The sequence below is a fragment of the Paramisgurnus dabryanus genome, chromosome 15, assembly GCF_030506205.2.
Source record: "Paramisgurnus dabryanus chromosome 15, PD_genome_1.1, whole genome shotgun sequence".
In the NCBI taxonomy this organism is placed as follows: Eukaryota; Metazoa; Chordata; class Actinopteri; order Cypriniformes; family Cobitidae; genus Paramisgurnus; species Paramisgurnus dabryanus.
Genome location: NC_133351.1, coordinates 30,017,943 through 30,045,460, shown reverse-complemented (window position 1 = coordinate 30,045,460; position 27,518 = coordinate 30,017,943). Strand labels below are relative to the sequence as shown.

The 27,518-nt window shown below is 36.7% G+C and overlaps 1 protein-coding gene across 3 annotated transcripts in view; it reads right to left on the bottom strand.

Annotated features, from left to right (window-relative positions):
• Positions 1-27,518, bottom strand: part of enox1 (ecto-NOX disulfide-thiol exchanger 1) — a 158,448-nt gene that overhangs the window by 63,874 nt on the left and 67,056 nt on the right. For all 3 annotated transcript variants that reach the window (XM_065293016.2, XM_065293015.2, XM_065293017.2), the window contains 5 exons: positions 22,902-23,031; positions 20,064-20,201; positions 8,491-8,658; positions 7,047-7,253; positions 3,433-3,666 (listed from right to left, as the gene is read on the bottom strand). In XM_065293016.2, coding sequence (XP_065149088.1) covers positions 3,433-3,666; positions 7,047-7,253; positions 8,491-8,658; positions 20,064-20,201; positions 22,902-22,911 — 757 coding nt within the window. In that variant the 5' untranslated portion in view covers positions 22,912-23,031. The remainder of the gene's footprint in view (positions 1-3,432; positions 3,667-7,046; positions 7,254-8,490; positions 8,659-20,063; positions 20,202-22,901; positions 23,032-27,518) is intronic.

Sequence of the window (27,518 nt, the reverse complement as noted above, 5' to 3'; positions counted from 1 at the left end):
TCAAGTCCCATCATCTAAATGAAAGCAGTCTCTCCAGTGAGACGAGAGCCGAGAGGTGCATGGAAATGATGGCAACCAAACACACCCAAACCATTACTACTTTCCAAGTGCCGCTAGCTGTAATCAAACCACAGCATGAGAAAACTGCAGCTGTCAGCTGGAAAATGTTTTTGAAATTAAAACAAGAAAGGTGACGTGGCTAATAAGTATGAATGTCAAACAGTGTGATGGATTGGCCTGACTGTGACAAAAAAACACCATGTGGTGCCTCGAATTATGATATATGTTGAAAATGGGACATGCTGTGCAAATTTCTCTTGCCTCAGAAATAAAGGCTGTTTAAACTTCATACCTAATGATTCCTGTCTGTCTGGTAAACTGAGATTCTTTCCTCTCTTTAATAAATGTGACCATCGACATAAATAGCACAGGTATATTTGTAGCAAAAGAAAACAATACGTTGTATGCAGTGGTGCCCTCAAGGGGGTCAGGGGGGCCACGGCCACCCCTAAAAAGACACTGGCCAGTTTTTTTTAATATTAACTTTAGTTTATGAATTACCATGCACATTGAAGAAAGACTATATTAAAAAAGACTATTTTAAAAATAAATGTAATAAACTTTCATGATATGTACTGTAGTAAATAAGTATAACACACAGAATTATTTTTGGTGACATGGTCCATGATTTGCAATGGCCTCATCTGGCCACCCCTATTAGGGATAAAACCAGTAGCGGATTTAGCAAATTGGGGGCCCAAGGCGAAGGTATGTATGGGGCCCCCTATCCGATCTAAAAAAGAGAACATTTTTTTTTTACTCCAAAATATAGATGGAAAGCAGAGAACACACAAAGTGTAGCACTACACAAACAAATAGAGAATAAGTCAATGGGGCAAAAACAGCCACAAACAGTAAATGAGGAAAAAATATTTAATCTGATGCTGCAAAAAAACTAGCAATGCATCAAAGCCAAAGTTGTTATTAATCTTTCACATGCCCAAGACTGTGATATAAAGTTTTAAAAAATCCAGTCCACAATCACTTTTTATATTAAAAATAAGTTATTGTACAGTATGTGTGTTTCCCCAAATCAGTTTAGAGTTTTTGAAAAAATCATTAGCATTTAAAGAGTAAAAATCCTGGATTTTGTATTAAACATTTAGCAGTTTTATCAGGACTGAGGTTGATTAACAAATGTATGCAAAAAAAAATGAAACCAAATATTTGTCTGATTTTTACAGCAGTTTAATTTAGTGGAGGTTTACTTCACGAACATAACGAAAAGGTTGTGAATTTGCCCACAGTGTATTGTTGAGTTGAAAAAAAAACCAAAATATATTTGTCACCAAAAATCATTCCATTTGCTGAAACACAGAGAAAGTTGTGGCCAAATTAAGACTAAACAGCACCCCATAGTGGACGAAAACATCCCCAACAAAACATTAGGGTTAAATTTTTATTATAATTTTTTTAGTAACGTCATTTACTTCACCACAAAATAATTTTTATCAGTGTAGGGCTAAGGCTATTACTAGAACTAGGCGGTTGACTCACCAAAGCCCAATTTTCGTAGCGTGCACCATTACAGACTAGTCCATTTCATTGTGAAAGATGGGGGTGTACAGTATGTGTTTAGTGACAGATAAACATGATCTGGACATTTTAACGACTATTTCAAAGTTTCAACGTATTTCGCAAGAATATTATTACAATTTGCAATGATTTTGAAGTGTTCGTGATGATAAGGGTTTTATTAATTAATTTATTTGTTAGGTTGGTTGGGGGCCCCCTAATATGACCGCTGGTAGGGGGCCCCAAGCAGCTGCCTACCTATGCTCTATGTTAAGACCGCCTCTGGTTGAATGGGTCAAAATTATTGATTTTTTTAATGCCAAAAATCAAGTTCATAGTGCATGAAGATATTTTGTAAATTACCTGTCATAAATATATATAAAATGTATCATAATAACTTCAATTAGACAACTTTACAGGAAATTTTTTCAATATTTCAATTTTTGTATCCTCAGATTTCCAAAAAGTTGTATCTCAGCCAAATATTGTCATATCCTAATACCCATACATCAATAGAAAGCTTATTTATTCATCTTACTAATTTTAAATTGACCCTTATAAATGGTTTTGTGGTCCAGGGTCACACTTATGTTTAATAATCAGCATTGCAAATAAATAAAATGCTAATTGAAAGCAAACCTTCTCCTAAGAGAAAGAGTTTCGATTTATCACATTGTGCTCAAATTGTGTCTCACACTGACAACAAGGTATGTATTTTTATTTTTATTTTTTTGACATTTCATTATGAATAAATTCTTCCAAGACCAAATTATCTAAGCCAGTGGTTCTTACCGTTATTCCTCGAGGCTCTGCACATTTTGTATGTCTCCCTTATTTAACACACCTGATTCAAATCATCAGCTCATTAGAAGAGATCTCAATGAACTGAACTGAGTCTGTCAGATAAAAGAGACATACAAAATGTGCAGAGCAGTGGGCCTCGAGGAATAACGTTAAGAACCACTGATCTAAGCTATAGTGTCCAAAAATAATGTCCAACTTTAAACAATTGACACCTTCACTCTTTATTCAAATGTTTTATTAAAGGTGCACCCTGCATTGCCCTTTGCCAAATTATTTTGTCCAATAAAGTTGAGTGTTTTCTCCATTTTGTACCAAACACCTGGTTTAATTTAACTCGAGGGGACATTCAAAGCAAATATTGCACAGATTTTCCTCTCTGGACATCACTTTTGGCCACTACTGCGGGCCCTCACTAAATGTGTAACTCTTTGCTCTACAGTACGTCAACAATTGCCTAATTTCTAAGACAAAGAAGATGTTTAAATGAATTAAGTATTATGAGCTACATTATGGAAAAGCAGTTCTAAGCAAAGAAAAATCTTCCTTTGGAAAACCATTCAATTTCTAGCCTAGGAACCAATACATTTTAAGCACATTTAAGCATTCCAAAAGCAAATGAAATCTATTTAGTCAACCTTTGAATCCCTTTTAAGGCGTCTGGCACTGAACGTTCACATCATTGACACTCGCTGGTCTCATTGAAGCTGATGAATGGAACTAACCGATCATACAAGCACAGCAGAACCACAGAAAAAACAGCAGCTGGGGCAAATGCAGACTGGGATGATATGAGGGGGCACATATGACCCTTAAAACTATGTAGCCGCTCATTAATATCCGTCACGTCATCAGAGGGAAGTCAAGAATGGCTGTGAAACGTCTGAGGAGAAGCAGACCTGGCACTGTAGGTCATTTTACCACATTGTGATGAGAAGAAAAGCCTTGAAGCTTTCCAAAGAATCCAAATTTCTCTCGCCGCTATATAACCGATGACAAATCTGTTTTTTAAAGGCTAGATGAGATCATTGCACTAGAGTCTGTGGGAAAGCTTACCTTTCAATTTCTCAGCCAAAAGAGCTGCCTCGTGCTCCGAATAGTGCATTATGGGAGGAGGTGAAGGAGGTCTCAGCCTCTCCTCGTGGATTTTCCGCCGATGCCGTTCTTCACGTGCCAGTAATCTTTGCTTGCACTCCCACTCGTACAAATCATCTCTCGCCTGAGCGAAATCTACATGTATGCGGCCTGAATCCTTTTTATCGGTGCTGGAGCCAATGCGCATCCGGTAGCCTAAAACAACAAACATCACTCACTAAACAGAGCTAGCGTTTACTCAAACTATAGGTTCTTCACATGATGCCATAAAAGAAGCACTGTTGGTAAAAAGTTAACAACTGCATACTCTAGAATAATATTAAAATTCACATGATATAACAGTCGGGGTTACTGACATTTGATTTTTTAATGGTGTGTGCACAACAAGCCGTTATTTATTTATTATAAATCTTATTAATTTTAGCATTAAAATTTTATATCAAATTTGAAACTGTTAACATTAATGAATGCATCTCAAACTAACATTAATTACTGTAATGACATAAACAAGAATTAATAAATACTTTTTTTGGTTCATAATGCAATTAATTATGTGAACAAATAAAACCTTTTTGTAAAGTTTTACAGAAATGTATATTTCATATTATTCAGTACACATAAACAAATAATTCAGGGTTTGTTACAATGTACAATTGTACAATTCGACGTACAAATCTTATTAAAAGCAGAAAAGTGATTTATTTAAAGGATAAGTCCATTTTCTTAAAAAAAATCCAGATAATTTTCTTACCACCATGTCATCCAAAATGTTGATGTCTTTCTTTGTTCAGTCGAGAAGAAATTATGTTTTTTGAGGAAAACATTCCAGAATTTTTCTCATTTTAATGGCCTTTTTAATGCAGTTCAAAATTGCAGTTTCAAAGGACTCTAAACGATCCCAAACCATGTATAAGGGTCTTATCTAGCGAAACAATTGTCATTTTTGGCAAGAAAAATACAAAATATGCACTTTTAAACCATAACTTCTTGTCTTCCTCCGGTCCTGTGATGTGCCAGGGCGACCTCACGTAATACATCATCACGTCAAGAGGTCACGGATGATGTATGCGAAACTACGTCCCAGTGTTTATAATTGTGGAGAAAGAGGACCGTTCTGACATTGTTGTATGTGGATTGATACTAATTAATGTCTTTGTGTCAGTTTATTGTTTAAAATGGTCCGCAAATGTGCATTTCATATATGTAACACGTGACCTTTCGTCGTCATTATGTGAGGTCACGCTGGCAAGTCACACAGCCGGAGGAAGACGAGAAGTTGTGGTTTAAAAGTGTATATTTTAAATTTTTTTTGCCAAAAATGACCAGCTAGATAAGACCCTAATGCCTCGTTTGGGATCGTTTAGAGTCCTTTGAAACTGCAATTTTAAACTGCATTAAAACTGTTAAGTGTTGAGGTCCATTAAAGTCCATTAAAATGAGAAAAATCCGGGAATGTTTTCCTCAAAAGACATAATTTCTTCTCGACTGAAAAAGAAAGACATCAAAATTTTGGATAACATGGTGGTGAGTAAATTATCTGGATTTTTTTTAAGAAAATTGACTAATCCTTTAAGATCGGTGAGAGATTTTCTTTCAATGCTGTTTGATCAACACGAGTGACAGACAGGAGCAAAATTAGGTAACTGCCCCTTTAAGACCAAAGTCCGGATCTAATATACTGTTACACATGCGTTTTCTCTATAAGCTGTTTACTTTCTCGTAAGCCCTAAATTGTCGTGTTTATGAGGATACTGGCAAAAATTATGTTAAGGATTTTGACGCATATGTGTATTTAAGGCTAATACAGCGCTAAAGAAATACTCACTCAATGAGAAGCGGATGCGTGGCTTGCACGCTCCTCTCACACAGAAACAGCGCATGCATATAGGCTTAAAATCACTTAATTTAAAACTGCTGTGCTTAAATACGTGTACATATGTAAAGCTTTCGTGACCACGCGCACAGCAACGTGACATGGACACGTAACCTAGAATGCGAAAATACTACTAGTTAAGTGTGTGCGCTCAATCTGCACAGACTGCTGAGCAAATAAGGTGATTAACGTTACAAATTGTAAAACATAACTTTATCTGGACATAATTTTCATAATTTCATTTACTGCCATGTCGCAGACCCCCCTCATTTTCAGAAACTCATCAGATCTAGACAAATCACAAGAATTATATCAAAAGGAATAACATTATCATTGATGGAATTCCTGAATCGCAACGCGAGAGTGAGGAAGAAACGGAGAACTAAGTCTGCCGCATAATAACTGAAAAGTTAGAAATGAATGAAGAAAGGATAGAGGTGGAACGTGTTCATCGGATGGGTGATCCTACAACAGCAGGAAAACGACATAGATCGATAATAGTTAAGTTCTTAAGATGGAAAGACAAGGCAGCTGTGATGACCAGGGTAAACAAGCTAAGAGGTACAAACATTTATTTTAATGAGGACTATCCTGAAGCCGTAAGGATTAAGCGAAGGGATATATTCACACAGGTGCCACGGAAACTCCAGCAAGCAATCTAGAGAGAGGAGCGCGATGCGAATATTTGCTTCAATTTTGATGTGCACACACCACAACCCTCAGTGCTAGATGTGTGCTGCACTTGCTCATAGCATTTCATTTCACTGTTCTGTTCTGCCACTCACATTGAAAATGAATTGTGATGATGATGTTATCCACCATGCATTATTGACACCCCTTCACACAATAAAAACACTGACTTTCTCTCTGGCTTATGGCTAAGTCAAGTGTACTAAAACTAATTTACTGTACAGCTACCAAAACAACTTATTGTAAATACAAATTAAACCAGAATTGTATGAAAATTGTACACCTATTTTCCCTTTTATAAGATGACAGTGGTATTTTGCCTTATCTTGTTGTCTTACAGAGAACCTTGAGGTAATCCAAAAGTGATAAATTGTGTTACTTTCTTTTTGTGTTATGTTGATTTTAGTTTATCACATTTTTTAAGCAATTCATACTACAACTTCTTTCTGCTCGCATCCCCACCAGTCTTTTAAACTACACTAGTCAACAAGTGAATTAAAAAAGTGCATCAAAGTTGTCCTAAGACAAGAACGGGTATTAGGTATTGGTTTTATGAACTTTTATGAAAGGTTTTGATCCACTTCAAATGTTGACTAGAACACTCTAGAAATGTCTGGGTTATTTTTGACCCATAATGGGTAAATATTGAACAGAACACACCGCTGGGTTAAAATTGACCCAATGCTGGGTTGTTTTAACCCAGCAACTGGGTTACCCCATGGTTGTATAACAATAACTCAAAATTGGGCATTTTTAACCCAGCATGTGCTTTGTCCTATTATGGGTCAAAAATAACCCAGCCATTTTTGAGTATACTGTATAGTTTAACCAGCAATTTGCAACCAGTCAAAATCTTTGTTAATCCACCAACTATCCCCAAATATATTCAAATAAATACTAATCCAAGCTGTTTGTTCTTATCTTAAATTACAATGGATTTCTATCAAGTAAAGAGGTGAAAGTAAGAACCATTGTTAGGCAATACAGTATATATATATAAACAAAGACACACCAGAGAGATAGAGGGCCTTATCCACCATGAACTCCTCACAATAGCGAATGTGGCAGAAGTTTTTCTTGCTCTTGCGGATGGCAATAATCTCACCGCACTGGTCAAACACTTCTTTAATGATCTCCTCAGTCGCATTTTCTGGAAGCCCACCAACAAAGACGGTCTTGCAGCCTGGAGGTCTTTCTCTGGTGGAGGGGGGAGGAAGATCTGCAAGATTTACATAGAGTCCGAGACTTGTTATTGTACTTGGATTGTATGACTCAACATCAAGTAAATGCATTTTTATTTAATCTGTTTTTTACAAGGCTTTTTTACTAATAGCATAAATGTATGGGTGTCGGAAAATGTGAGACCACATTGGAAATCTGGGAAGATGGGGTAATAATGAAATAATATATTGGGGTATAATTTTACAAAGATGACATGATTTTTTAATTAAACCACAATGATTAATTGTATTTATATTCCACATTACACTATTTGGGCATTTTGGGCAAATAGTATACCCATTAATTTATTAAATAATATAAAAAAGCATACAAAACAGTTTTTTTAACATACAAATATTCCAAGTGTACCGAGGTCAAACAATCAATTTATATAAGGACCAGAAGCAAAGGTGATCACTATTTGCTGTTAATTTTCAGATCTGGTGTATAGTCATTCACAAACTGCCACCAAAAGAAGCGATACACCATCTTTCATAGCATTGGTGTGGCTCATGACCGACTGCATCATTACATCAGCTTGGAATGTGAAACGCTTTTGGCTCTCGTGATCGACTGTGTCATGGTCTAATGTTCTGGTTTATGTTTGAACGAGATCTGACTGTGTGTGTTGGGTTCATGGAGTTCTTATATAAAGTCATCTTATGAATTCATTTTGCAAGGTTTGCAACACAAGTTGTTTGTAATTATTTTTTTTTACTGTTGTTTTTTATTTCAATTTATGTAACAAATACCTGTCTTTTACACATGTGTTGTGTTTTATATGGTTAAGAGGTGGTTGGGTTTAGGGTAGGGGTGGGGTTAGATGCTCCAAAATACCTTTAAAACCATCAATGTTTATTAAACAATTTCTCCTTTCACAAATGCAAATAATTTAATGTGTCCTGATCTGGATTTAAGGCAAACTACCTTGAAACGTAACAACAGGTCGTAATAAGCTGCTGGCAGCTAGAGGGCGCTTATCCTTAAAACGTAACTGTATGTCTTAATATGCTGCATACACAAAGGACCAATGCGGTTGTTTTTTTTGGAAGGCAGACTGAATTTTTTTTATTTTTGTGCTTTATTTCTAAGTAAGCAATTTTGTAAAAAAAAAAAGGTAACAAAATTAAAAGTTAAAATTAAAACGGCATTGCACTGTATATATTTATCATTTACATTACAAGAAGTAAATGAGAGTTAGCATGCATTTCTAACAACTGTGCTGGGATTCTTACTGGGATTCTGTGGGAACAGCGTGCAGTTCTTGCAGTGGATGATTTCCTTCATGACAGGAAGTTCTGTTGGCACAGGATGAGGAGGTACCAGACTGATCCCAGCCATCATGGGGTTGATTGGGGTGATGATCCCTAAATTGGGATCAAAACCTTGTATACAGATGGAGTCTGAAGAGATATGGAAGAGGAGAAGTGGAAGGTTATAAATGCAGATATTGATTTACTACTGGAACCATCTGAGCAGAACCACAAAAACAAACAGGTGATAGACATGATCACTGAACTTTGATCATACTAGAGGAAGTTAATCATAATCTAGGATTGGGTTTATGAAGATAAACTGTTTTCAACATAAACAACAAGAGGTATTTTAACACTGCAGATGCATGCAGTTTAAATATAGAGGCGTATTTGATGACGGTGCTATACAGTATGATAAAGATTGAGCATGTCCACAGTACTTAGGGTTGTTAATCTTCCCTTCTTAAGTTAAGAATTCAAATAGTCTAATGCTCTAGAGCCTGGGTGGTGACAGCTTGTGCTGTCAACATCATGAAGCTTTTCGTGTTTAAAATAGAAACAGCCCTGCGTTTAATAAACCAAATGGCTATCTGCAGCTACTTTCTCAATGTATAAGTCCTAGAAAAAGTGCAGTGTTCCTGCTACTACATTTCTTTCAGTGTAAAAAAATGTATGTTTGCAAAAATAATAAAAAATGTCAGCACAATTTAAATGACTTCTGACCAAAGCTGTACTGCAGTGTTTGATTTTCAAAATGAACACATCTGTTCAAAAGTTATTTACTCCAGTCTGATATTTTTCCAGAAAACATAAAGAAAAATGGAAGATGAGGAAGTTTTTGGAATGAATTGTTGTTTTTAGTTCTGTAATGAACAGATTGAATCACTCAGTCACTGTCACGGCAGATCTAACAGCTCACTTTGTTATCAACAAAAGAAATCAGCCTGTTCTTCATAAAAAGCTATAGTATTGATAATAGTGTCAGTAATAGTAAGCCTTCTTGGGTGACTTATAGGGGTGTAACAAGATCTTGTGCGATGAGATTTTGCAAAATTAAATATGTATCGCAAAATTAATTATTTTCCAAGATTTCTCGTGGAGGTGAAATGCTGGCAGAAGGCTGTATACATAAAGATTGCCTTATTATTAAAGGAATAGTCAATTTTCTTGAAAGAAAAATCCAGATAATTTACTCACCACCATGTCATCCAAAATGTTGATGTCTTTCTTTGTTCAGTCGAGAAGAAATTATGTTTTTTGAGGAAAACATTGCAGGATTTTCTCATTTTAATGGACTTTAATGGACACCAACACTTAACACTTAACTCAACACTTAACAGTTTTTTTCAACAGAGTTTCAAAGGACTATAAACGATCGCAAACAAGGCATAAGGGTCTTATCTAGCGAAACGATTTTAATTTTTGACAAGAAAAATAACAAATATACACTTTTAAAGCACAATTTCTCGTCTAGATCCGGTCCAGCGCGACCTAACGTAAATGCGTAGTGGCGTAGGGAGGTCACGTGTTACATATATAAAATGCACATTTGCGGACGCTTGTAAACAATAAACTGACACAAAGACATTAATTAGTATCAGTTGACATACAACAACGTAGGAACGGTCCTCTTTCAACACACTTGTAAACACTGGGGCGGAGTTTCGCGTTCGTCCTCTGTAACCTCTTGACGTCATGACGTATTGCGTGAGGTCAGCTGATCTTTCAGGACTGGATCTAGACGAGAAATTGTGGTTTAAAAGTTTATATTTGTTATTTTTCTTGTCAAAAATTTAAATCGTTTCGCTAGATAAGACCCTTATGCCTCGTTTGGGATTGTTTATAGTCCTTTGAAACTCTGTTGAAAAAAAACTGTTACATGTTGAGTTAAGTGGTAAGTGTAGGGGTCCATTAAAGTCCATTAAAATGAGAAAAATCCTGCAATGTTTTCCTCAAAAAACATAATTTCTTCTCGACTGAACAAAGAAAGACATCAACATTTTGGATGACATGGTGGTGAGTAAATTAACCGGATTTTTCTTTTAAGAAAATGGACTAATCCTTTAACTATTTTAGGGGTGGTTTCCCGGACAGGGATTAGACTAGTCCTAGACTTAAACACTTTTAAGAGCTCTCCAAACTGAAAATAACTTGCACTGACATATCTTAAAATACATCAGTGCCCTTTGTTTTACCTCAAAATGCACACAGGTAATGTTTTTAGTAAGGCATGTTTGTTAAAACTAGTTATATTTCCTAATTAAACTAAGGCCTAGTCCTGGATTAAGCTAATCCTGGTCCGGGAAACCGCCCCATAATGTTTACTATTATATTTACTTAATAGTAAATTGTTGTAATTTGCTTATGACTTGCAAATGTAATCCTCAGTTAACTGAAATAAACCAGGCTTGATGACGAATTCAGCCTGTACATGCAAGGATACAGCTTTCTGTTTGAGAAACGGCCATTGTACTTATATCAGCATAAAGTTAAGTTTCTGGCTAAACCTTTTACAGTGCAATGTGCATGCATTATATTCTGTCTTTTACTGCGTGTGCTTTTTTGTTTGGGTTTCCAATAATGTTCGTCTGAGATGCGTTTTTTTGTTTGATCAGTGTCAGATGTGAAGTGTCTCAGCAGATTAAACCCTCACTCTGACTTTACATGACTTAATGTCTGCATGTTTTTGCTCAAGAATAACAGTGGCTGTATCATTTCTATTGTAAAGAATTGCATAAATATTAAATATTTAAATGGATTTAAACGTTGTTTGGCTAAAAGTAACCATCTAAAGTGAAAGTAACAGAAGCGGGTTCGTTAGTGGCGCACCCCCCGCAGGCATTTGTTGTTATAATACATAATGCTGCTTTATATTACAAAGGCTGCTTTTGTTTTATTACTGTAAAGTATTTACTTGTTTTGATATATGAACCAATTATTATTGCATCATCATTATTATGTAATTTTAAAGGTTATTGCTCACTTGGGTGTATTTTTATCACCAAAAATATCACATTACTTCATTATCATTTAGTAAAATAATTGTTAGGGACAGTCCTAGATTAGTTAAAACATTTCAAAATAATGTGATTTCAGTTTCCCATTCATTTATTTTATCATTGAGGATTTCTTAAAAAAATTAAAAATCTTGTCACGTTCTCGTGAACCGAATCTCGTGTCTCGTCTCGTGGATTAAGTGTCTTGTCACAGTCCTAGTGCCTTATGCATAATGAATGGATTAATTTTATTGTGTGTTTTGTGCTTGACAGTTGTGGTCATCATGAGATGATGTTATACAGTATGGAAGAGGGCTCCATAAAGAATCAATAATTACTCAAATGCATAGCTTGTAATGCATTGCAAGTCGCCAAATGCATAAATGTAAATCATTTGGAAGTTGTACATTTGTAAAGGTACAAATAGAGTCAATGTAACTTCCTAGTTAGCATGTAGTGCGGCTTACAACTTTACCAAATCCCGTATCCTAACAGCAATTTAGGGCGCACTCACATTATCCAAACCAGGGGCGTTGCTAGACATAAAGCTCTACTGGGGCACAGGCCCCCCATTTTTTTTTTTTACTTTTTCTTGAAAGCCTGCGGTGTGCAAGATACAATTTCCTTTGCTTAACACACTATTCCAACATTGCAACAAGTACTGGGAAAGACAAACACTTATTTAAAAATATTTAAGTATCATCTTCATATATACATATATACAACATAAATAACATGTCTTAAGGCATAAAATGTTTGGAAATAATTGCTGGAGAGAAAAAAATGTTATGCACATTTGCATTTTACATAACAATGATTAATAACTTCTTTTTTTATTTTTAAGAATATTTTCATTTTATGACTACTAAAAAATCTATCTTAGTTACTGCTAACTGATTATGTAATGACCTAGAGCTAGTGAACTAAATATTAATTTCATATCTGAAAATACAGAACAGTATAACACAGTTTTTGTATGTGAACAATTCAATTTTATAGACTATTGACAGAGGTTTTCCTGAAATTTTCCCTCTAATGTTTAAGCCCTGACAGGGTAGGATGTTATGTGTCTTTACTCCCTTAAATTCATCATCTCTCATTTTTCCTTCCCTTTTCCTGCTTTGCACAAAACATTTCTGATGTCCATCACATGCGTCAATGAGATTTTCATTATTATTTAGAAACTTACTTTAGTCTCGCCATGTTTTCATAAACCAACTCAATCGCGTGTACTTTGTATGCGGCTGCGCACGGCAAAACAGTCGCGTGCACGCCTCAATTCATGTCCGCGTCCGCGCACCCATTCATTCATGTCCGTGCGCGGACGCGGACATGAATTGAGGCGTGCACGCGTCAGTGCGACTGTTGCGTCGCTTTTTCAAACGTGAATTGGGTAACTACATTGCATATAGATCCGTTTTGCCGCGATTGTCTTTGTAAAGGAATAAACTAGTTAACTGCTAAAATGTAAACTTGAGATTTACACAGGGGCACAAAAGATTTACACTGGGGCACGTGCCCCAGTAAAAGGGGTCTAGCGACGCCCCTGATCCAAACCAAACCAAACCAAGCCCCAGCGCGATTGTCACCCCTCCCTACTCCCCCAGATGCACACACTCACACGATCCGAGCCCGGGCGCGCTTTCGTCATTAAGATGCGATTGTTTTGAAAAAAACAGGAAGTAAAGCTCTCTCTTAACACTGGAACCCACCGTAATGATAAGTCTGTGTTTTTCATTCGGAGTCGTTTGGTGCGCGATTACAGACAGCCCTCTCACATGTCATCATGTCTTCACCTTTTGAATCGCGCTCAGGCGCGATTGCGCTCACACCACAGCCTTCCGTGCCTGAGCCCAGTGAACCACGCTCCGGCCCATCTCTGCAACCTGGCCGTGGCGCGAATAACCAATCCGCGCCCGGGGGCGGAACAGAGCGATCACACTAGTCAAACAAACCAGGCTTTGGGGGTCAAACGCGCCCGAGCGCAGTTTGGTTTGGACAGTGTGAGTGCGCCCTTAGCTAATTTGGAAGCAAGCTATTTTCTATTCTGTTGTGAAAGACTTTATAGGCATGTAACGTCCACTGTTGTGACTGGGACATACATGTGTGAATTGGTGGGTGGAGCTAAACAGATAATGATGTAGAAGTAAGCGTTTACCTGCAGATGCAAGCTTTTGTCGCACTATGATGTCATAGTGAGACAAAATCTGACATGAACCATTTTGGCAGCATGGTTTCAATAAAAGCTGTTTCTGGGTGAACAAGGAAGTTTTGAGTTCTGAAATCTATAGGGGATTATAAATTAGTACAATGACCTACATGTCAAATTTGATTTCTCTATTAATTACCCCTTATACAAAATTCTTTTTAGGCCAAGATGCCACCAATCACCTAAAGTTTGCATTTGGTTAGACATCTTTGATAAAAGTCGGCTGTAGCTGGTAATATATTCACTTTAATAAGGGTGTTTCTGCTTATTTTTGCAGTGTGACAATACAATAGTGAACACTACATATAATAGAAAAGACATCTCTTGCTAGGTAATGAGAAAAAAATGAGGTCACATACATTTCTACGGCTGCCTTCATTTGAAACCAGAGCACTGGGGAATTCATGCATTACTCATCAAAAAGTAAACATGTAAATGAGATACATGCCATTATTAAACATTTCCTAATTTTGTTTTTTCCTCTCACAGGAATTCAAAGACTCAATCATCTGTCACACAGCCCTTGTTACTTTTCCAGAAACTGTTTTGTCACTATTATCTTCACTGTAAAAATATTCCATAGAAATTGCAGCTGGGTTGCCGGTAACTTACTGTAGATTTAAATTTATGGTTTTTACTGGCAACATTTTGTTCAAAGTTAAATGAACATTAAACGTTTACAAGTCTTTGTCTTTACAGAGTAAAAGTAAAAAACAGCATCAAGCAAAACATTCTGGGAAACAAAATCTGAAGCAAAAAACAGAAAAAGGTTGATGATGATTTCTGGTTTTCCCAGAATGCTTTGCATGAGGCTGTTATAGTAAAGTTTTATTCTGTAAAGATAAAGACTTGGTAATATTTAAAATTTATTTAACTTTAAACAAACTCTTGCCAGTAAATAACATACATTTAAATCTACGGTAAATTACCGGCAACCCAGCTGCAATAACACTGTAATTTCTACAGAATTTTTTTACAGTGTTTTTCACATAAAAACTGGGTTCATCACGAATCAGCTTCAAAATGTAGTTTCTGTAGGGTGTGCTCATCTTTACAGAGGTGAGAGGGCATTAATCAGAGCCCATCACAAACCCTATTACCAAATGCAAAGCAGCAAGGCCTTCACCCTCAGGGCCTGCAGTCCGAATATATCATTTGTAAGGAAATTTGTTTTTTGGGTTTGACAGATTTTGATCAACACTACGGTAATATGTGATGCATAATTATTTAGAATGATGGTGAATAACAGCAGCACAGCTCTGAGTCACGCTATAAACATACATTTAAATTTAAGTGCTTCTAGATTAAGTCTGAATTCTTTTGATTTATAATGATATTTAAAGGGTCCATATTCTGCCTATTTTTACAAGATGAGTCTCAGCTGTGCCTAGAATGTGTCTTTAAAGCTTCAGCTCAAAATACCTCACAGATCATCTGTTATTCAAAATGCTTCTGGGCAGGAGCAAAAAAATGCAAATAAAAATGAGCTACATGCTTTCTGTAAAAAAAACAGTCTGGGACAATAGTATCTTCAGCCGCATTAGCATTACAACATGCTAACAAACACATGATGGGCGTTTCACAAGGTACACGGCAACCGCAAGTGTTTAGCTCTTTTTCAATAATAGATGTGCGGAAAGCGGAAAAACGGGGGCGGTTACAGAGGTGAAGCGGAGTTGGTCCACAAGCCTTGCTCATGCACCCAAAATCCTGGGGTCACGCTGTTAAAAATTTGGCGAGGTGCACGTCAGGCTACGCACAGGCTACGGATAATGTACGGCGTAGACCGAAATTTGACTTTACAGTACATAAACAATAAATGCACAAATACATAGATAGGTTGTCAGGTTATCAGGGTATACGGTCAATTCTATGAGATGTCTATAGAGTAAAGTTCTGCTCATGTCAGCTGTATTACACATATTTGTCTTTCTTGGTGCTGATGCTTCTGTAAACAGCACTCAGTAAGATGCTTCATTTTTTGAAAAGAGCAGTAGTACTGTAAATAGGTCATTGTAAATGTACTTGACTTTTTCTGGTGGAGCGTGATTTGGTGTTTATTCTCTTTCCTCTTTTTCGTTATTCTCTAAAAGCAGCTTTGGTGAATCTTGTGTAAATCTCTGCATTCATATATTCAGAGCTTACACCGATTCTTAGCCTAAATCTCCCAGCATGCTCAGTCTAAAACTCACACAATACAACCCTAACAAAGGCAACACGTAACTGTGAGAAAATCGCCTATATTTAGAGTCGGATTCATTGTTGTGCCTCACCAATCCAGCGGGATAAAAGGCGCCTGAAAAATGTTCTCGCGGAGCGTGTCTTCTAATGAGCTGGTGCAAACAAACATTTCGAATCAATAGAAAATGTGCTGAAATAGTGGGAATGAAACGAGAAATCATGCAAGTGAGCATCTGCTCTCTGAGCAGCAAATTTATGAGCAGATATTAGACAAAATAGAGATTGTGTGCATGCGTGTGTGTTTCTGTGTCATAAGCAATATGTGTGATGTCGAATTGTGCCTGGAAACATGCTGGGGGAAATTTAAATACAACCTCATTTCAACATAATCTGTAATATTTGACAAAAAACTGAGACATTTTACACGCATTCCTTGGAAGCTGAAGGTCTTTTAACAGCGATATGCTTTCCAGAGTGTTCTTTCTTGGGGCTTGTATTTTGTGCTAGTTAGACAAAACTGTATTTCAGGTATCAACAACCCCATCACCACATACACATTCAGTGAGACAAACAGTTTTGTTTGAGAGCCATACAACATGCTCCTTTATAGCTCAGTGGTAGGGACATTGTGTTTACAGTGCAAAAGGTCATGGGTTTGAACCTAAGAAACACAATTTTGGATAAAAACTTATGCCTTGTAATGCACTGTAAGTACCTTTGAATTAAAGTGTCTGCCAAATACATAGATGTTTTTTTGTGGGCGGAGCCAAACTGGTTGCAGAAAGTGACAGCACCGCAGTAGCTGTGAGAAGTGTTTAAACATTAAACCGTGATTGTTATGGATCCGGTGTTCTGTTGAAGTCTGATTCCCCTATGTTTTCCTTTAGTGCAATGTTTCTTATAGCGTTGTACGTTTATTTTTTAGATGAATAAAAAGTTTAAATGGCTTGGCTACTGATATGCATATGTAATGTATATGTATTGTTCTTTTTTGCTAAATAAATTATTTTTACAGTCTGAATTGCTACTACTATATATATATAATAACGTTTATTAAATATTTCATCATTTTCCTGTTTTCTATTATTTCTTCCTTATTTTTATAGCTTACGTGTTTGTTCTAAAACTATTATAAAAGTATTATGTTTACACACAAATTAAAAAGGCCTGTTTATATATTAATAACACTTTACATCATGTGTGTGTGTGTTATATTTATATATTTATTAAGTATGTTAACATAATAATTTTAGAACAAACAGGAAGAAGACATAGGATAAGATATAAGGAAATAAAAAGAAATAATAGAAAAGAATTGTGATATAAACACTATAAGAAACACAGAGGGATCAGACTTCGACAGAACTCCGGACATCTTCTCTACATAATTTCTATTCTAATTATTAAAAGATTTCCAGATGATTTCATCGCTCCAGTCTGTCCCACTGTAAAAAAAATTCGTAGAAATTACAATGTTATTGCAGCTGGGTTGCCGGTAACTTACCGTTAAATAAAATGTATGTTATTTACTGGCATATACAATAACTATACAATAACAGCCTCGTGCAAAGCATTCTGGGAACCAGAAATCATCATCAACCTTTTTCAGTTTTTTGCTTCAGATTTTGTTTCCCAGAATGTTTGCTGTTTTTTATTTTTACTCTGTAAAGACAAATACTTGTAAATGTTTAATGTTCATTTAACTTTGAACAAAATGTTGCCAGTAAATATAAATCTATGGTAAATTACCGGCAACCCAGCTGCAATTTCTACGGAATTTTTTTACAGTGTATCTAAATGTGAAAGTCAAGTGTGCAGTCAGTCAATTCACAAAAGCAACCTCAGCGTTATATTGGCTGCATCCACGGAGCGGACGCTGCAGATGCACAAAGATAAAACCTATAAAGGTCTTTTTTATGAGGTTTTAATGCTGGTAAGCAACCAGTTATATTATGGTGTTGTGGTGATCAGTTATATTAAAGTAATTTTAATCTCTTTAAAACTGCATCTAGAGGCAGACGACGCTACAATTATTCTGTCATCGCAGTTTTACTTTTTCACACATTCACTATATGATTTAACGAAATATGAAGTATTAAATTTTGAAATGAAATGTACGAAAAACAAGCCTATATTGATATACCAATTAGCCTACTCTCTTAACTCTTGACAATCTATTTGGCCTTTATTATACATGTACTGTATGACATGAAAAACAACAAGGCATATAGTTTCATGAATTTAACGTGAAAAGCACGGTTGTTGCGGTTGCTTTTTTTCCATGTGGTTGGGCTTGTCAGTAGCGCGGTAATGCGGTTACCGCGACAGCCCTACACAGAAGTCTTACCGCATGCAACAATTGACCTTGTTAGGCTTTTCAACAAAATCCAGAGTAAAAAAACACACACATAAAACTTTGCGGCTACCCCGGATAAACAAACTATATCCATTGTTTTCAAAATGTTTGCTTTCTTCTCCTTACATCTAAAAACACACTTCTTCTTTCGTGCCATTGTTGAGTTTAATATAAAACAAAGCTGTCGCCTGAAGTGATGCCTGTAACGTCCTCGGTTCTCGCTCTCTCGCTGATTTACGTGTGGGCGTGGTTTTCCAGGGGAAGTGCCCATAAAAATAAATTATACGTATTACCCCTGAAACGTTAGCTGGACCCGTAATCAAAAAAAAAAAACTTTCAGAAACTTGTATAAGACATGCCGAAGTGCATTCGGCACAGAAATACTCTGTAACACATCCAACTGCTTTTTTGACACTTTGCATTTGTTTAGCATGAGAAAAACAACTTTTAAAATACAAGCATGAAATACCGTTGTACCCCCCATTTAAGTAATTACTAAGTTTGGATTAGTTAATTGCAAAATTGGGACAATTAATGAACAGTATCGATGTGTTGCAGTGGGGGTCCTCAATGCTTAAAGGACGTCCGGGACCACCCCAGCCCCCCCTCAAGTCGAACCCTGAAACAATACTTCTGTGTTCTATACTGGCATAAAAATGGTCAAAAACTGGTCCCTAGCTGTCTGGTCCTCTAGGTGCAAGAAAAAAAGTAGGCTACACATTTGTACAGTAAATACAACAGTAAAGAGTTCATACTAGTACCTCTGGGTATATATTGGTAAGAAATGTATGCATATCTGTACCTAAATGGTACATATTAGGTGCCCCAAAGACCGCTTGTGACCATTTATTGACCATTTCTTCTGACAGTGTACAGGCATATTAGCCGAAGGCATAAAAATACATGTACTCCACGTGTGTGTGAAGGGAATACAGAGAAATACTGATGCTACAATATAAAGAAGTCTAACACTAAAGTGTTTCTTTCAGATGTGGCGTATTACCAGAGGCTTTAGACAGAAAGCTGAGGATAATAGTTTAATATTCATTCTTAGATGATTTCTGAAATCAACCAAGAACAAAAAAACCCTATATGCAATTTAAATTTATGCCATCCCAGCGACTCATAAATAATCATGATGTGAAGTATCGGCTCATGCATTTTAATCTTTAATTTGCCTCAATCCATGGCTTTACCCAGCGTGATATTCATTACAATGGTTTCCAAACCCAGAGAGACTTAATTTGTATGAAAAACTAACAGGGGTTCTAGCAATGCAGGAAAGGTGAACTGCCGGTGTACACAGCTTGCTAAGGATAAAATCATAACCAATTATGATTATAAGAGACAGTCCCTTGCACACAGATGCTTGTAGAAATGTACATGGCATTTCTGTTTAATTTCATCTGTTGTTATGAGCTGGAGATGATCAGTGGCCAATCGGAGACAGCAAAGAAGAAGCCTTCCAGCTCTCGAAATATCTACAAAGCTTCAGTCAGAAGTGATGATTAAGACCAAGCGCACAGCATTAGGCAAAAAGCAAAAGGGTGCCATCATCAAGACAAGGTTTGAGCTTTTAAAAGCCACAACTATCCAGCATCTTAGAAGAATAAATGTAAAATCCTATGTTGACTTTTGCTTCTAAAGGTCACATATTTGGCAGGAGAGGCTGCTGGGTGTGCAGCTTGTCAGGGATATAGGAACCCTGCTTTAATATCTGTTTATATTTTCCCTGCCATAAAAGTAGAGAACACCGAGAACTATGGTAGAACACAAGGATTAACATAATGGAGAAAAGTGAAAGCATTACCTGATACCAGCTGCTGCCCAGTTAGGCTCATCGGCACAATGCCGAGGTTATTCATGGCGGTGGCCCAGGCACCGGGATCGGCCACTGGCACATTAATGTGGCTCTGTTCGGTTCCCAAACTGCCAATGCCGTCTGCTGCTGCGGAGAGAGCATTAATAACACACTCCATCAGACCATGTGTTCACCTAAGCAAAAATTAAGTATTGTAGAGGACTAATGATAGACCCCTGGCACATTTTAACGAAAAACAAAACTTCTTATCTCTATAAGGACGTCTAAGGTAGCAATCTAAATGAAAAGAAAGCTTAGATATGAACAAATTTGAATGTTTGGTGTCTATCACATATAAATATCAAGTGGGGGTAATAGTATAGTAGTATCATAGGATAATACATATAGTGGATGATACAATAGTTCATTTTAATTAGATAAATGAAAAGTTTTATTTATAATTTTTGGTATTTAATAAAATATATGCATATTTAAAATGGTTAGTTGGTTATTTACGATAAAACACAGCTATGACCGTTGCACTCAAGGATTCTGTGTATCACTGCGCAACATCTTTGGCAACAATATGTGTAACATTCTCTTGCTGTTCACAGTTGGTCAAGGACTATTTTTTACAAGCTGAAGGAAGATTTTTCTTTCTGAAAGTTGCGATGATACCAGCCTGATATCACGAGAATCCGTGTGCATTTTATAAGTTGGCTAATTCGTAAGTGAATAAAAACATATGATTATTGTTAAAATAAAACATTAACGAAACCCACCCAACAAAAACGTCACGGGGCAAAAGCAAATCATAAAAAAATTTATTAAAGTGGTCATACGAATTCGCACAAATTAGCTACCTCGCAAAATGCGTACGCATTGGCATGAGATTGGTTAGCGTTGGTTGATATATATTTCTTTGCTTTAATATTTGTATTGTGTTGTAACTATTTTATAAAAGCAATAACTTGTACAAATACTTGATGATGTCATGGCTTGAAGGGGTTGCATTGACGTTCTTAACAACTCCCTTCAGCAATGAATTATTTACGATTTGGCACAACCTCTTGAACCTTACTGCTTATTTATTACACAGCTCGTTGGAATGCTTGATTCTGATTGGCCAGTCTGATTTGCAGGTCTGTTATTCCCAGATAACAACCACTTGAAACTAATAACACATGGTAACCCAGATGCTGCAAATGATTTTGACAGTTTAATATTACATTATTGTTCATGACATTTGGACATCTTATTTTAAAACTGAAAGTAAATGTGTTTTTTTGCAGAAGGTCGGCATTCGTTAAAAAACAATATTTGAAGAGTTTGGTTCCAAAATCAGTATTGTATCAAGTCAGTATTAAAAATTAAATTCTTAATTTTACACAAAATCCGATATCCGCCATGTTATTCTGTCATCTTTCTTCCTTTTTGGGCAAAACGCGATAAACGCCAGTCCTCCTTCTCTGCAGAATGCAATAAATCCGCTTAACCAAACACAGCGCACCATTCCACATATTGTAAAACAAAATAGTAATTTTAATGGCAATAATAAACCCGTGGTGGTTTTCTGTGGTGTTGAAAAAACGTAAGCCATCAAAATCTAATAATTTACACGAGAGGCACTCGGGCGGCTGTTGCTTGTTCTCCCGACAGCATCAAGCTTCTGTCATGCTAACACATTGACCCCAGAGATCTTATGAAAAACTTTTCATTATTTTACTCGAAGTCAACAAAAATCGAGCAGGACCAAAAAATTTTACAGCTGATCGCTGTCAATAAAGTTCAGCTAGGACTTTCCAAGAATGACAGCAGCAATGACAGTGTTTTTTATATGACTAAGTAAGTGTTTTGATTAATGACATTAATGTTTATTTTTTTAATCAGTGTATACCACTAGTCAACTAAATGAATATAACATGGCAAAGATAAATGCACATTTATACATTGATTCAATAGATTTATAGCATTTTAAAAAAACTCTATTTTTTCTCTAAAAAAATATTCAGTTTTATAATAAATCTTTGAAAATCAAATTATGGATTTGAATTTTTAATGTTATTATAAGATAAAGATGCTATGTAAAAGTTTGTAACAGACAATTGTGGTTTTCATCTTGTCACTTTCTTGGTATATAAAACATCTTTACCCAAATTAGTCAAAATGGATTTATTGCGTTTTTGAACCAAACTCTTCACTGAATGTTCTTCACCTTTCTTATGAGGTAAATAGCCATGTAATACACAAGATAATTTACAGGCAGCTGGTTGTTTTCGCAAAATATCTGCTTCGCGTCGGATCGTAATCACACTGTCGGGGCTTATTTCTGCGATATCAAATCGCCACCTATTCATTAGCCCTTACTTATAATCTTACCTTATAAATATACTAGATTATCATTAGAGTTTGATGCTAGTATGTTGCTAACATAATGCAATAAATAAAATGCAAAGTAGCACACACAAATAATATATAACACAATAGTCCATTTTAATTATTTATTATATTGAATAAAATATTTGCATAGTTTTTTATCTTATATTTATAAAAGTTTTTCTTACTTCAACCATTATCTTAAAATATAATTTTTCACTGGACTTTATGGAATTGACTTTGCTGTAAAAGTTGCAATACGGCAAAGAATTTGACTGAAATGAGGTTTTAAAATGAAGTTGTCTATGGCCGTGCATCTATGATGTCTAACAACAGATCTATTTAGCTTGCGTACATCAATGCACTGTTCAGCACCAAATTATTTTTTTAGACCGAGCAGCAAAAGGTGGAGTTCTTGTTCTTCATGGAAATGTGTATATTGGACATAATTATACTTTTAAGATTAGTTACCACTAGCCATGGCTGATCGTCTGTGTTAGTCTTCCAGGTGCCACTGCTGTCACTAGAGCCCTCGCTCTTCCAAGACAGCTGGCCAGGGAGAACGGAGCTTTCAGGAGCTCATCACAGCATTCAGCAAAACCTGCGGCACACAAACGACACAAGCACACAGTGTTCAGAGAGAGAGAAATATTCACGGCCTCGCTTTTATTAGGACCATTTAATGCAGCACAGAGAGCCAGTTTTATTCCCAATGGTCCAGCCAAACGCACGGCTACAAATGCCTCTTCAAATAGATGGAGGTTATAAATAGTAATGATAATGACTAGAGGAGAAATATCACAGTAACGCTCATTATCAGCTCCTAATGTGTGAGATATTACTGTTATACCAGGTCCAATCCTTTCTGCAGCTGCACTAACAAGACTGGAGGAAATGCCTTTAAGTACATGTAGCTTCTTAAAGCTTCTTTTAGTGCATCTGCTCTAAATGAAGAACAGCTGGGCCATCCAGTGTCTATTAGACGGACACATGTCATGACCTATCAGATGGCCATTGGAACAATAGGTATGCTTTTAAAATGCCTTTTTTAAATGCCAAACTACACACAGAAAGGCTTAAACCGGAGACCTGAGCCAATGTACCGCCTCTGTTACATTCATAATTAATGTTTGAAAAGCCACCAAGTGTAATAATTTTTTATAGATATAAAATAGTATAGTGATTTTTAACAATATATAGAGATATCTGACCCCATCCCTCTTTTGTTTAGTCACAGGTCACTTGCCTTCTTCAGCATACTGCATCCATTATATCACCCTAAAAAAATGAAAGTCTGGAAGATGGGGCCATTAAGCTGTTTAATATGGATTGGGATAATGGATCCCATACACAGGGGGAATACAGTACTTCCTCCCCTGTGTGGCATTTGAGGGGCTATGAGAATGAAGCTGTCATCAGTATGCAAAGCATGCATCCTCACTGCCACTCTAAACCGCACCGCATTATTCAAATCTGACACATGGAAATCAACTTAGAAACGCAACACAGTTTCATTTAATTGAAAAACAATCATATCATAACTTTGATTAGACACTGAGTTTGCATTTATATCTGGTGAGGAAGTCATTCTTTTTTTCTTTTTTAGGACAATGGCTGGAAAACAGGAACAAATATGGAGCACAACAAAAGTGGGAGGTAATCCATGATTGCAACAGCATTCATATACATTTGGAAGATGCTTCACAGGGCCTATTTAACGCAAAATCGAATGTGTGAACACAACCACCCTACAATTAAAAATCACCCACTCCTCCGTTTTTAATCCCCATTAAACCAAAGCAGTCTCATTAGACATGCTGTTTTGAATCTTTTGTTGTGTGCAATGTGATGTCACACTAACAAAGCCCTGCCTACTGACTTGTTTACTTCACCCAAAATCTTTTCTTAATGTGTTTGTTAGCATGTTGTAGCACTTATGCGATGTAAAGATGTTATTTCCCCAGACTGCATTCATAGGAATCAGATCTAATTGTTACCGAAAGCAGTAGCTCATGCTCTGTATGTTGGGCAGGGGACACGCGTCTCCTTGCTTGGCATGAGCTGGAGTGTGCAGTACAGAGCAGCAACAGCCGGAGAGTGAGACAGCGTGAAAACTAACAGGACCATGACGAGGAATCGCTTCACAAAGTTTTATTTCTTTGTTTAATATAATTGAGTTTGGCATTGGACATTTTTTTGGTTCTAGAAAGTTGTTTACCCACTGTCGTCACTTCATAAAGTAATGAGCGTATCATCTTTGTTTGTTTGGCTCTCTTCTGGCTAAGTTGTGAGTGACGTGCTTACGTTTGGGAGGAGTAAAGCGCTGACATTTGTGGTTTCATCAACCAGATGTATTTACACTTGTCTAGTTTCATCTGAAATGCATCCCAGACCAGGTGTAAAAAGCCCCTTAAAAGTCTGTGGTAACTGTGGTATAATTGACTCCTTTAAATCAACACCCATCGCTTTATGTGGCATTAACACCTTGGGTGTGCATTATTTTCTAATAATTTAACAGCCGGTCGTCAATTATTCCATAATATATAGAAAAAGTGTGAATCATTCAATATGGGTAAAAACCAATGAAATGTTTGACAATTTTTGTTTGCTGACCATAGTATTTGGCGAATCTGAGCACAGTTTAAAACATTGAGATGTATTTTTAAAACTATAGGAGACATGTAAGACTAGAGAATTTTTCTAAATCAAAAAATCTGAGAAAACTTAAACACTAAACTTAATCTAGGAGTATATCTCTGCTAATAAAGTCCAGTTCACAACAAGAGGAAGAGCACAGTCAATGAAATCACACCAGAACTGCCCTCTCTCCCTCTTTCTATCAGTCTGTGCTCCTCTCAGACTGGTCACTTCGAGCAAACCCCATGGAGCATCCTACTCGCTTTCAGATACCATGAAATATTTACACTTCAACCCATGTTGCTTTCATAATTTATGAGCTCACTTGACATTTCTAAATCATTGAGGTGGCATCCTGCTCCAAAACAAGTGATCGGTCCAAAATAAGTCAAACATTGCAGAAATGTGTCAAGAAAAATGAATTAGTTTTAAAAGCATTAATAAGATAGTTTACCTAAAAATAAAAAAAGTATTTACCCTCCCTCGTAGACTGATGCAGTAAATGCATTACGTTTATATCAGCGTACATGTTTTAAAGGTGTATGTTGTACAAATGTGAGCACTTATGTTTTTCTGTCATGTGGCTAAAATCTCATGTCATAAAAGAGCAAGTGCTATTTTAATGTCTGTGATTTGGAAAATGCTAACTTTACCCTGATAGCACTGAAGTAGCAATGCTGAGATCGCAGGCACACGCTGGCCGAACTTCTGGGTTTCAACCTGCGTGTTACTTTAAAATGCGTGTCATGCAATATTCACTTCTCGCCGCATGGTTGTAGTATTTTTTTTACTAAATACTACAATAAATACGTGAAGAAGAACCACCGGAAGTGTTTGATATTTTGAGCTTTCAGTCCTGAGGTGTTTTTATTTTACAGCAACTGTTTGAAAAATTGTGTCACTTTCAACCGCTCGCTGTGCTCCCGCTACACACGGGGCACTAATAAAAGGTAGGGGTGACAAAATATATATCTTTTTTCTTGAAAAAAAATTTCATCGAAACCTAGGAAGGAGAATGTAAAATAAATCATGGAAATTTGATAGTAAAGTTTGTGGTGGTAGATTAATAATGAAGGTCCTGTCAGAACATCAGAACTACAGACATAGTTCTAAAAACCATGGGACTGAGTCTTAATATGACAAACTAATTCCAACCAAATGACCCATTCCAACTAAACACTAAGGGCCCTATCTTGCACCCAGCGCAATTGACTTTGTCAGTGACGCATGTATCATTCGTATTTTGCGCCGGCGCACAGCGGGGTTTTTTCCCTCCACAGATGCACGTCAGCAAACTAGGGAATGAACTTGCGCTCCCTGGGCGGTTCAGCATAAAAACGAGGTGTGTTGCGGCGCAAACCATCTCTTATGCTATTTTGCAGTTTCAAAAAACAATTGCGCTACTAACCAAAAAAAACTAGTCTAAAGTCAGTGGCGCGTTGCGCGTGGTTCATTATGCTATTTTAAGGGCGCATGCTTGACCATAATGTATAGCGTGCACAACGCGCATACACTTTGCTTATCTAATCTACACAGATGCAACAGTTATTTTTGCAAATCATAAATTGTTACACTTAAAAATATTAATACACAAGATAAGGGGAATCATAGTGGTGAGCATTGTGGTGATAGTTTTTATTTATTCTCATGCAAATAACGATTAAAATATTTTCATAACTTTGTTGTGTGGCTGTATTACGTTTATTTTATGTAAATAATAGTTAAAATGTTTTCATAAGAAACCTTAATGTATATGAACTTGATTTGTAAGAGTACTTTGGGGTTGGACCTTGCTTGCGTTTCTTGGGTTCGATTTCAAAGCCCCCAAACCCTTTCAGCGGTGTGGGTGGACGCAGCGATGTCCTCTGCTGGCGTCAAGTCCTGAGGCAGATCCACCTCCCGTTACACAGCGTGCCCGATTTATGCTGGCAAGCGTGGGATTCCCCCGTACAAGGACGTCGGTCTCCTCGGCTGTGAACCGCTCCTGGCGTGCGCCTGGTAAATCCGTCATAATAATAGAAACCCGTCATGGAACTTGCGCCCTTGCGTTTAAAGGGAATGTTGGATAGCGTTCTGATTGGTTTATTTGACGTTACGCCCAAACCACACCTATGAATAATGAACCTACTTCAGACCAACCCCTTATTGATTTGCGCCCGGCGCAAGAGTTATTTCTCACGCCGGGAAAATAGCAACAGCGCCCAAGATCCGCCCACAAACACACTTGCGCGTTGCGCTTCGCACTTGCGTTTCAGATCGTTAAAATAGAGCCCTAAATGTTCAGGATTTCATTTGAAAGAACTAACAAAAGTCTACCGTCTGTTAAAATTTCATGCAAATATCTGAGTAAATGAGAAACTTACAAGCACAAACATGTGAATAAGCAGCATTTTTGGTCGAACACCTTCCATTGACATCCATATATAACTTTTCCTCTGATTTCTAATATTA